General features: G+C 39.8%; 1 protein-coding gene across 1 annotated transcript; it reads left to right on the plus strand.

Moving 5' to 3' along the window:
- The first annotated feature begins 498 nt into the window (after positions 1 to 498).
- On the plus strand, positions 499 to 6,627 carry LOC129262775 (protein NLRC5-like). Its single transcript, XM_064100583.1, has 4 exons — positions 499 to 802; positions 2,244 to 3,811; positions 4,382 to 4,926; positions 5,670 to 6,627. The coding sequence occupies exons 1-4, from the start codon at positions 499 to 501 to the stop codon at positions 5,746 to 5,748; spliced, it is 2,496 nt and encodes an 831-aa protein (XP_063956653.1). The 3' UTR covers positions 5,749 to 6,627.
- Positions 6,628 to 12,722: the final 6,095 nt, after the last annotated feature.

Genomic DNA, 12,722 nt, shown 5'->3' on the forward strand with positions numbered 1-12,722 from the left:
TGCCATTTATTACCCTTCATTTGAATGTCATATTCCATTGCTGCATACATTTCATTTTCCCATACCTAGGAATATAAAAATGTATGTTTGAAGAGTAATGAAAACGCCACCTTTTACGATTGTTTGTTGGAACGGATAAAAACCAATGTTTGGTACTGCCTTGCATGTATCATATTATATATTTTTATCATGAATTATCGATCGCAAAACGTTCGAATTGTCAATATTAAATAATGAATGAAATACCTCAAGGAAATGCTAGGTTTTTTCTTGTTTACTCTGTTATTATTATTATTTTTTTAATGAAAACATTCTTTTAATTGCCATGCATGAAACAGGGGAAAAGGATTCTGTTCAAAAGAAGTAATATCCCCCTTTCTTTTCAATTAAAATTTGTGTAACTAATTTCATTGCTTGCTAATTAATTATATGTCTAGTAGTGTATGAATGACTGATAATTCTTAGTTCAATTTTTCATTCATTTATCCTTCCAGAAATATGTCTTCTCATGGAGGTATTACCGATGAGCTTCTCTGTAAGCTAGCTGAACACATCGAGACAGGTGAACAGATGGAGGCCTTGGCACGAACGCTAGGATTCAACACTGCAGCCATCAATAGATACATAGAAACTAGCAGACTGGAAGGACGGGTCACGTGTAAGGGAACACGTGACATGATGTTTGATTGGAGACAGAGGGTGGATCTATCCAATCAGCATCCTAGGCTGAAACAAGCTCTCATTGATGCTAGACTAATCATGCTTGCTGAAACTTATCTCAATGACACATTAACAACCCAAGGTGAGTATATTACTCAGGTCAGATATATTCTAAACGAATCAAAAATGAAATAATTATCTTTGTTTTGTTGCTTTTATGAATAATGAGTGTCAACCATGCACGCTAACTCTATCCGTAAAATCCTTATCTTTAAGGAGCATCAAATTATCATTTTTTTTTTAAATTGACAATAATGTACATTTTTCATTGTCATCTGATAAAGATGAACTTAGAGCATAATAAAAAAACCACAAATAATCTTATTACTTATGAATATGAATTCGACATACTTTCACAAAATATAATGACCTTTTAATACGCAGTGTATATTACTCATCTCAAAGATAATTTTGGCCATCTACTACTGAGTGTAAATATTTTGCATCAAGTTTCAATAAACATTTTTTTTTTCATTTTTCCTTTCTCGGGGAATTGTCTCTTTGAATGTATTTTTAAGATGTTCGTTGTTCATATTTAATAACTTTGTACTATCATATTGAAAAGTAAAAAAAAAAAAAACCTGCACTAGTTTCTCATATGAAGAGCTCACTTGCAAAAGGGGTTAGGTCCATTTTTCATCAAATTTGATTTTTTGGTCTCAATGTATAGATTTTTAGTAGCTCTATTAGATGATACCAAAGAAAAGTTGAAATTATCATTAAAAAGTTATCTAAAATGGCAAATAATTTTTTTTTCAAAAGGGGTTAGGGCCATTTCAGTTTGTTGAAAAAAGGGCTAGGTCCACGCAGTATTTTTTGGAAAAGAATATTTAAAAAAATATGAAGACAGGTAGATTTCCTTTGTACCCAATTTGATGTTCTCATGGTAGGGTATCATGACAATTTAGTTTCGCATAAGAATATTGCAATATGGGAGAATAAAAAAATGATTTTCTTGGAGTGGACCTAACCCCTTTTGAAAACAAACTATTCTGAAGAGCTAATTTTTCAAAAGGGGTTAGGTCCATTGTTCATAATTTTTTAAGGTTTTCTGTCTCAAAACCTCTAAATTTTAAGTCATTCTGAAGAAAACAACGAAAATTTGAAATTCACATGAAAACGTGAATAAAAGTGGCAAAGAAAAATCACTTTTTTTTAATCAAAAGAGATTGGATTCATTTCAGTTTAGTTGCAAAAAGGGTTAGGTCCACGATGATAATTTTTAAAAGAATATATAGAAAAAAAAGTGAAGACAGGTAGATTTCTTTTATAGCCAATTTTATGTTCACATGATAGGGTAGTACATCATGAAAATTTAGTTTCTCATAAGAGTATTGCAGTAAGTGAGAATAAAAATATGTTTTCCTCGGAATAGTGGACCTAACCCCTTTTGCAACTAAACTCTTCATATATCAAGTCGATTATGTCTCCTTTTTCGAATCGTCTATATTTGTCTTATTTGAAAGGGCGGATATCACGTGGCTGAACTCATTTTGCTCAATGTATTTGTTATATCATTCCAGATATATACAGTGAGAAGATTTCGGAATCTCTGACTGTTCGAAAATGTCGCACAATCTTGGAGGACAAATATTCGAATCAGCTATGTAAAATTCAAATGAAACCTTGGGATAAAGACGATTATGCAGAGTTTGAAGATATGCACACCGTTGTTACCATAGTAAAAAAGGATGCTCGTGGGAGAGATATTACGGAAAAACAAATACTTCAAGGCTCTGTTGGGAAAATATTTTCAGCCAAAGTAAATGGAAAGTTTCCATCTCGAATCCTTATTTCGGCTCCGGCTGGACGAGGAAAGACGACAGCTGTTGCTAAGATGGCACACAACTGGGTTCACAGAGAGGAAGGGTCAGGATTAGAAGACTTGCCACTTCTGTTCGTAGTCAAGTTTCGAAACACAAGCCACAGTACATCGATTGGAGAAGCCATCATATCGCAACTCCTGAGTGATGTTGATGATCTGACGCCAGAGGGCCTAGAGAGTTTCATCAGGGAGCATCAGGGAATCTGTCACATTGTACTAGATGGGCTCGATGAGTATGCTGGTATCTCTTCCTCGAGTAACATCATGAGGATTCTCCGCTGGGAAATGTTTCAACAATGTCGAGTTCTTGTAACAACTCGACCTCACCTAGAAGACGTTTTCAGTAAAGAAGATCTACCAAGGGTGTACACAAAGATGGAAATCGAAGGTTTCTCAAGAGAGAGCACACGCGATTACATTGACATGTTCTTTACTTCAGTTCAGAAACCTATGAAAGCAAATGGTCTGAAATGTTACCTCGCTGAACATCCACTTATTGAGGAACTAGTCAAAACACCCCTATTTTGCCTCATGGTTTGTCACCTATGGTCTGAAGATCTACTCCACCGTGAGATTTCAACCCAGACAGCAATACTCGACAAAGTAAACGTTTTTTTAATGCACCACGCAAATGAACGAACTGATGGATTATTCATGCCTGAAACTCTAGACGCAATAATCCACAAACTGGGTAAAGTTGCTCTTACTGGTCTGCTTAATGATTCTAAGAAGCTAGTATTTACCCCTCGTGATTTTCAGAAGATTCCCTCTGCCCTTGATATGGCTTGTGAGCTAGGAATAGTGTCTAAGACAACTGTATCAACTGCTCGCCTTTCTCGAACTAACAAAACAAACTCTACTACTATAGAATTTTATCACAAACTTGCCCAAGAACACGCAGCTGGAAAGTTCCTCGCTGATAAAACAAGCCATTTGCAGCTGAAGTTGAAGATCTCTCAGTTAGACCGAGTGCTGCGAAAGATTAAAAGAAACATTGGTGAATATGAAAATCTTATTCGTTTTGCTGCTGGTTCAAAGAACAGCCTCTGTATTCGAATAATGGAGACGCTTCTGACAAATAAATATTTATCTGAGAGTGAGCGTTATCGTATTCTCCTAGATTGCTCGTCCGAGTCAGGGGTTAGCGATGGGAATGTGTCATTACTGGTGCAAAGGTGTGTGACGTCACAAAGTATTCTTTTGAGGTCACCAACAATCTACACTGCTGTTGGGATGCAAAATCTTCCAAGTGAGCTGAAACAGAAGGTATTCTAATGTCAGATAATAATTTCTAGAGAAATAGGATAATGTTATACTTCATTCACTGTAAAAAAAAAATGAAGTGCTAAATTACGGTGCTTGCATAGTGACTGCACTACAATTGCTAATATTCTAGTTTAAATTTAAACTAGTGTTGACTTTCTACTTTAAATTAAAACTAGAAAATCAACACTCGTCGTGCAGTCACTATACAAGCACCGTAAATGTTGAATTAGCACTAATTTTTTTTTTACAGTGTAAAGGTCTATTTTATACCGTCAATAGTATAATGTTAACCGATTTAATCATTTTAGAATGAAAACAAATCAATTAATTAATCCATGGGGCAAAATGGAAACATATTGAAAATGACAAGTAAAAAAAAAGGCATTTAAAGTCCGTTTTACTTAATTTGTGTTTATTGTAGGACATAATCCTATGATATAAACAAAAAATTAACGGTACTCCATTTCCAGAAAGTATAGGTTATTGAAGCATCTAATACCAGTGATAATAGATAATTCGTCTGTGTCTCCCTTCTCTACTTACCATTCCCCCTTTCATGTTTATTTACAGGTTCTTAGTGTGAAATTCGAGAATTCTGTTCTGACAACCGTTGTGACAGAGGGACTATGGAGATGCCTTAAATCATTTACGATGTTAAGTTCTCTCACCATCTCAGACTCATCTATCGATTTCCCTCCATCTCCTACTGAGCTACCATCCATCAGAAGTCTATCAGTTGAGGGAGTGACGTCACAGTGCTATAAAGGTCTGATCTCAACGCTCCCTGGTTTGACAGACATGATATATATCGATGTAACTATCGATGATTCAGAGGAGGACATAGCCCATATCGTATCTGTTCTCCTTCGGACAGGGGGACAGAAGCTCGAACGAATAATTATTCGTGACACTCCGTCATCATTCCCGTCACGGAAGAGACCTTTGTGGAGTGAGACAGAGGGAGGACTGAGGCTGCTATTCGACAAATCTGATTATTCGGACACTGCCACGAACATGCTCATATTGCAAAGCGCTAGACATATGGAAAAGAAAGGTCATGTTGAAGTCTTAGAGTCGTTTGCATTTTTGGCACAATTGGCTCGACTTAAACTAGAGTGAGTTGATATTTTTAGACAATAAAACATATTGTACGTGGTTGCGTTCTTAGATAAAAATTGAATCAGCTACAAAGATTAGGCAAATTAAAATCCACCACAATTCTATCAATGCAACATGTACAGTTTATAGAAAGTTGTATGCCCTTCTTATTTTGTTTTCCTACTCTCAATCAATAATCATTTCCATTTGAATTTGCAACTGCGTCCACAATTTTCAAATGAACGATTGTCCTAAAGAGCCTAGAGAAAAAGTAAAGCAATTAAAATAATATTGATAATTTTTATTACGCCTATACTAAATTATTGTCATCACTTACTTTTCTTTTCGTTTCTTTTTTATTACACATTGATGACGTTATGTAAATCGTAATTTTCTTTAGTACTAACTTACATAACGTATTGCAAGAAAAAAAAACCGTGGACCTTACAAGGTAAAAAAACGAATGCTGTATTATACTGCATTATCATGACGATTGAATCATTTGACCACAGGGTTTTATTACGTTCCCGAAGTATATGAATTGGAGGCATAACTGGCCATTTCCCCTTGATATACATGCTAGGGATCTATTAAAAGGGTAATCCATTGACATGGAAGATTTCTTTTAGACATTTTTTGTTAACAAAAAATAAAAACGGATTTAGAGATCATAAGGCCATCGATATGTTTCCGACAACACGTTTTTTATTTTTCCCTCAAAATGATATGTCATAATATAGCATTTTCCTCTATTATATAGATTCCGTGATGGTGGGTCTTTCAACTTCGAAAGGACGTTTGGGGTAAAGGTGAGCATTGATTGTTTCGAAGTGTTTTGATATGTTTAATGTGCTTAGCATTACCACTAAACGATCATTGAAAGCAATCGAACGTATGATCCCATCATTAGGAAAAGTGTTTAAACGCAATTATTAGCCCCCTGTTCGCATGCAGGTTCTTATTCTAAAGTACTATATTTTTAAATACGATAACTAAAGGGGAAGTTTACCCTGAAGAAGAAAATGTTATAACTGGCGCATTAATGATGTGGAGCTCATCCGGGATCTCGCAACAAAATTTTAATTTCAGCCTATTTGACACTGTAGTGAATTACATTGGTGACATAAATTGAGGATATAGAATTGAAATTGATAAAAAAAAATGACATAGAAGCATTTTTTTGTGTGATCTATGATTAAAGTTTATGTAAATTAAGCATAAATAATTTTCTAGTCAAGATTCCTAAACTCTGTAGAACCTTGGTGAACCTCATGTAGCTCTCAGATGGAACAAAAATAATCAAAATCAATCAACAAAAAAATAAGTATTTTTGCGAGTTTTGAAAATATATGAATAAATTAGCATATTTAATGAGTTTCGAAATTCTGTGTCGAAATGTTGTATCTACACCTCGAGCTATCATATAAAGCAAACAAAATTGAAATTGATCAATAAATGAAAAAAAAAACGCTTTTTGTGATTTACGAATAAACTGCAGAAATTAGCATAAATTCCTACGATATCGCGATCGCGAAACATTTCTACGAACAGCGTCATCGAAAGGGAAATCGCATAAAGTCAACGATTCTCGTATCTTCGTAAGCGACGACGTCCATCCATCGACTCGTAAGGAACATCAGATCTTGATGAAGAAAGTTCGCGAGCTTCGCGCTGCAGGAAACTTCGCCTTTATTCCGTGGTCAGTTCCCCGTGTCATCAAATATAAAGAAGGGAAAAAAGATGATCCTGGCGCTTTAAAAACAATCAGGCCGGACGACCTTTAACATGTTCGATCATTTGCAAAGGAAAATGTAAACACTGAGTGTCACGTATGGAGCTCCATACACTGTTTGGCAGATGCTAATCATCAGTGCTGTTACTTTTTTGTTATGTACAATTTATGAGCAATATATTTTTTTACAGTGTCCTCTACACATGATACAAAGAATCAATTTATTCAAGGATACGAATAGTAGAAAAAAATTATTTTCCGAAGTGGTATATATGGGATGTAGTTTAATTAAAATGATTGCGAGAATAAATACAGTTCACACATGAAATTGCCATTTCTCAACTTTTATTGTCACTGGGGGATATTCCCAGATTAAGAACAATTTTCCAACAATATTTAACAATTAAGCAAGATCAAACAATTGAGACCTCGGCGAAGGAGGTCCAAAGAAAGGGGGGTAACCGGGTCATGTGACCTGCGGAAGGAAGACATCCTACCGCGACTCCAGGGCAGGTATTTCCTGGGGTGCGGTTCCCCTATACAATTATCAACTATTCAATATTATGTTCTCGAGTGTCAGAGATGTAGGAGGGAGAGGCGTATATGAGTATGAAATATTGGAGGGGGAACCGGGTCACATGACCTGCCGGAAGGAAGACATCCGACCGGGACTCCAGGACAGGTATTTCCTGGGGTGCGGTTCCCCTATACATTTTTCATCTATTCAATATTATAGTTATTTCGTGTGTCAGGAGGGGGAGAGGTTTCAAGACATGAATGTGAAATCTTGGAGGGGGAACCTGGTCATGTGACCTGCCGGGAGGAAGAAATCCATCCGGAATTCCAAGTCAGGAGACTCAGAAAGACGCGTTCCCCTCTCCAATATTTAATGACCCAATAAGTACACAGTCCCTCCCCCTGGTGTTAATTTTTTTGTGAAATAAGACAGAAACGAGCCCCCACTATTTGTGAAACGGGCCCCAGATCTAGCCCAACCAACCAGCCAAAACAAACCCAACCAACCAACCAAAACAAGCCTGACCGACCAGCCAGCCAAAACCAGGCCAATCCAACCAAATGGATCAGACCAATTAAACAAGTAGAACAAGCCCATCCAACCAACCAATCAAGCCCATCCTCCAACCAGAACACATTCAACCAACTTAGTTCAATTGGCCCGTAAAGGGTCTCTATACCTAGCCATCAAGAATGTGGGGTATTCCTCTTGCCCACCACAACCCCCTTTGTCGCATATACCAGCGTAGTATTGAAATACAATGAAGTACAAAACATATCGTTTCCGGTTATCCCCCCCCCCCTACAGAAGTCAATGCTTTTAATGGGTGGGAGGGAGGGAAAAATAACGTCTTGAATCCCCCAGTGCGAAGTTGAGAATGAGCACACGTTTGCAATTCTTCCAGCGGGTGCGCACGTCCCGAAATCGCTTGCTATATTTCATTGGCTGTTCCCCGCATATAGGCGGAGCCTGCTCGGCAGTTGTTAAGCTATCACTAAGGACATTGCATTATGGGGCTAATGAGGCTGCTGTCGGCCAATCGCAGACCTGTTGTTGGGGGCGTGTCCTTGAAGATTTCCCGCGGAATACAAGCGCGCATTAATTGATCTTCACGAATTGTATGGAACGCTATTAGATACGTCTGCTGTAAGGACCTGCATTCTCTCACAAATGCGTCTATTCGCTAATTCGAATAATCGTATTGCGAGAATAAATACAGTTCACACATGAAATTGCCATTTCTCAACTTTTATTGTCACTGGGGGATATTCCCAGATTAAGAACAATTTTCCAACAATATTTAACAATTAAGCAAGATCAAACAATTGAGACCTCGGCGAAGGAGGTCCAAAGAAAGGGGGGTAACCGGGTCATGTGACCTGCGGAAGGAAGACATCCTACCGCGACTCCAGGGCAGGTATTTTCTGGGGTGCGGTTCCCCTATACAATTATCAACTATTCAATATTATGTTCTCGAGTGTCAGAGATGTAGGAGGGAGAGGCGTATATGAGTATGAAATATTGGAGGGGGAACCGGGTCACATGACCTGCCGGAAGGAAGACATCCGACCGGGACTCCAGGACAGGTATTTCCTGGGTGCGGTTCCCCTATACATTTTTCATCTATTCAATATTATAGTTATCTCGTGTGTCAGGAGGGGGAGAGGTTTCAAGACATGAATGTGAAATCTTGGAGGGGGAACCTGGTCATGTGACCTGCCGGGAGGAAGAAATCCATCCGGAATTCCAAGCCAGGAGACTCAGAAAGACGCGTTCCCCTCTCCAATATTTAATGACCCAATAAGTACACAGTCCCTCCCCCTGGTGTTGAAATTTTTGTGAAATAAGACAGAAACACCCATCCAAAAAGGAAACCCCAAATTTTTTTTCTTTTTTTTTGCCATCCTCCTAGCGACCACACTTCCTGAACCGTTACCTGTTAGGCAGCCAAGGATTGTAAAGCGATCCGGAAGTCATTTATGAGCAGATCGCTACCACTATCAGATAAGTGTACCCCGTCTCGAAAGTACTGCCTGTGGTCCTGTATGCTTATGTTGTGATGCAGATAAGATGCTCGAAACATTCTCCTTACTTTTCCCCGGGCATGTTTGTTAATAGTCTTACGGCAGTTGTTCAACGCCAATTGGGAGTGCGGACCATCTGATCTGCCGTAGTAAAATAGCCTTGGTACGATTTCAGAAAAGCAGATGTGGCTGTTCGGAAGCTGCTGTCTGATAGACAGGAGAGTCTCGTCGACCGCCTGTCTGCAGTTCTTCACTGGGTGTCTACCGATGTTATTGGTGCCCGCATGAAGAATCACCACGTCCGGGGTAGCGTGATGCTTTAGCAGAGACTGTACAGACTTGGCCAGGTCATGCATTTCAAGGCCGCCCCTCCCGAACCACCGGACTTGGCTCCCTGGCTGAACCTCAAGGTTTTGGAGACCTGTCGCCTTGGCCCTTTCTCCGGCCCTTCGCACTAGGCTGTCTCCTACGATCCATATCCTCCGGTTGCCTGTTGGTCCTGCATGACAAAGAAATTATACTATCACGAGCATCATATATCTTTCGACTCTTGGGTGAATCCCCCCACAATGCGTAATTGTAATTGCTACCGCTTCAATATTTGTTTACTTCCTATATCGTGCTTTGTCCATTTTCTTCCATGGTTATCCTTATATGTGCTACCTATTTTTTCATTTTTATTTATTTCTTATTATTATTATCTTTTTTTTTTTTTTTTTTAAATATGTATTAATAGATTCATAATTCACTTCCTTGTGTTGTATTATCCGTTAAACTCAATGGGATACGTCCTACATTAAATGACAGACTTTTTACCCTTCCTTCTTCCTGGTCGTAACATAGTTAGGCTTCCCTATAGTCAAGTGCTTATACCTCATACTTGTACAAACCAAAATCATAAGCTTGTTTGCATCAACATAATGATAGAAATCTCAGTTCCCCTCAAATTCTCACATATGTTTTAAACGCACTGCTCCGCCATCTGCCCATTTCTTGAAGCTGTTCTTCTGTCGCTCCTCCAATGGCCGCTGTAGTGGCGGCCACAATTCGGAAGGAATGGGTCCCATATTTCTCTGCTTCAAAGCCGGAGACTCCCAAGACTCTCCTCAACACAGCTCTAAACTGATACCTAGTTAGCGGTGACCCATTTGCATGGCAGAAGAGGGGGCCTTGCATCACTGGCCTCATTTTCAGATATCTAACCATCGCCCCTACTGGACAGCTGCTGTTCAATCCATTTCGCTTTATCTTCAGAGTTGTTGAAGTGCCATATTGATCTGTCTTTGAGAATCGAATGGTAACCAACAGGTAAGCTTCTTTAGAGCTTTGGAAAACACTTATGTCTTGGTCAAGGAGGGTCCTGTCTTCGGTCCCACCTGTGCCGTCTACCGTGAACTCACCAACCCGCAGCATTCCGAAAAAGGCTAACAGAAATGATGCCTGAAACATGACGGCTTCATAATGGGTTACACAGATGAGACAGAGGTTAGGTAAAATATTGACAAGGACATCCCATGTTATAGGCCTGCGCCAATCTTTCCTCTTCCGGCCTCGCCTGCTTCCTTCAATCATCTTCCTGATCAGAAAATGGGTGGTCGGGTCAAGCCAGCTGTATATCTTATGCAAGTATGATAGCGCTGCCACATGAAGTGTTATAGTTGATGGTGCTCTACCACTCAGTGACATATGCGCGATAAATGACATGACCTGCTGGGGAGTAGCCGGCCAAGATGAATCCAGCATGCTCGCCAGTCGGAATCGCCGGAACGAGTCGATAGCTCTCTGGTACGAGGTCTTGGTCCCCTTAGTTGTAGCATCTGAAATAAGCCGGCATACCTCCTGCTCTATATCCGCTAAATGCTTTCTGGTATTGGTGTTGATGTTGCATCCGCCTGTGGTGCCAGCGTGTGGAACCTGCTCATCTGTAACCGGGATAGAGAGTCAGCAATATCATTTTCTTTTGTGGCGATATAGACTGCCTTGACTATCGTGTCTCTCTTCAAACATTGGAGAACTAGGGTTCTTACAAGTGACATTATTCTTGGGCAATGGGATGTCTGTTTGTTTATAACATTCTTGATGGCCATATTATCGGTATGAAGTCTAATTCGCTTCCCTGCTAGATCGGAACCCCATACCAACAGTGCTACGGCTATTGGGACCATCTCTTTCCATGCAATGGAATAGTCCCCAGATAGAACAAAAGGGGGCCAATGGCCGCAAAACCATTTGCCATGAAAGTAACCACCGAAACCTATTGTACCACTCGCGTCAATGAAGAGGTCAAGATCAAAGTCACTCTCCCAGCGACCCGGTCGAACTATAGTCACCCCATTGAAGTCATCTAGGAAGGCGAGCCATGTTGTTAGATCGGACTTTGTTCCCTCTGAGAGTTGTATTACACTGTCCGGTTTTGAAATTTTCTTTGTCTGATCTGTTAACCTCCTCAGAAAGGCCCTACCCGGTTTAACCGCCCTACATATAAAATTAAGCGACCCGATCAAGGACTGTATCTCCTTCAAAGACAAGGATTGCTTCCTAATTGTCTCTGTGATATTCCGTTTCAATTGTGTCCTTTTCTCGCAAGGGACTCTTACTTCCATGCGTTCTGTGTCAATTTCAAGGCCTAGAAATGTAAGTCTGGTTGTGGGACCCTCTGACTTCTCTTGAGCGAGGGGGACCCCCAGTTCTTTGCATAATGTCCTAAACTCTTGGATAATTTCTAGACATGAGAGGCCCCCTCCCTTGGCTGAACCCACTGCTAAAAAATCATCCATGTAATGTATCAGCCGATCGGTTCCCAGTTTGTCTCTCACACAGAATTCGAGGAAGGATGAAAACTTTTCGAAATATGCTGGTGCACACCGAATGCCCATCGGGAGACATCTGTCAACATAATACAGACCCTGAAATTTCACACCCAACAATTCAAAATCCCGGGGATTTATAGGGAGCAACCTGAAAGCTGACTTAATGTCTTCCTTTGCCAGCTGCACTCCTCTACCGATCCTTGACACTATGTCTACTGCATCGTCAAAGCTACTATATTCAACTTTACATGCATCCTCCCGTATGAAATCATTTATAGAAAGACCTGTATGATAGGAAAGATGGTGAATTAACCTGTATTCTCCAGGAGTTCTTTTTGGCACAAGACCAATAGGGCTGACCCTAAGGTTGGTCAGTGGTCTCTTGTCAAATGGTCCTAAATATCTACCTAGCCTAACTTCTTTATCAATTTTCTTCTTCGCCTCTTCCCTGTTGTGTTCCACTGATTTTAGATTCGGAAAATCGACTGGCATCCGGGGGCCTGTATAATTCAAGTCAAAACCAAACATAAAACCTAACTTAACAAATTCGGCAGTCCTTTTGTCGGGATAGTCCCTTAATTTGGTAACTAACTTCTCAACCAAAACTGGAGTCGGGACTAACGCTGGCAAAAGACTAGGCCAACACTCTATACCTAATTCTACTTTATCCCTACTTTTGCCCCTGGCCTCCAGTTGCTTGCAAGAACTTGGGGCACTTGACTTTCCCGTG

The sequence above is a fragment of the Lytechinus pictus genome, chromosome 6 (assembly GCF_037042905.1).
Source record: "Lytechinus pictus isolate F3 Inbred chromosome 6, Lp3.0, whole genome shotgun sequence".
NCBI lineage: Eukaryota > Metazoa > Echinodermata > Echinoidea > Temnopleuroida > Toxopneustidae > Lytechinus > Lytechinus pictus.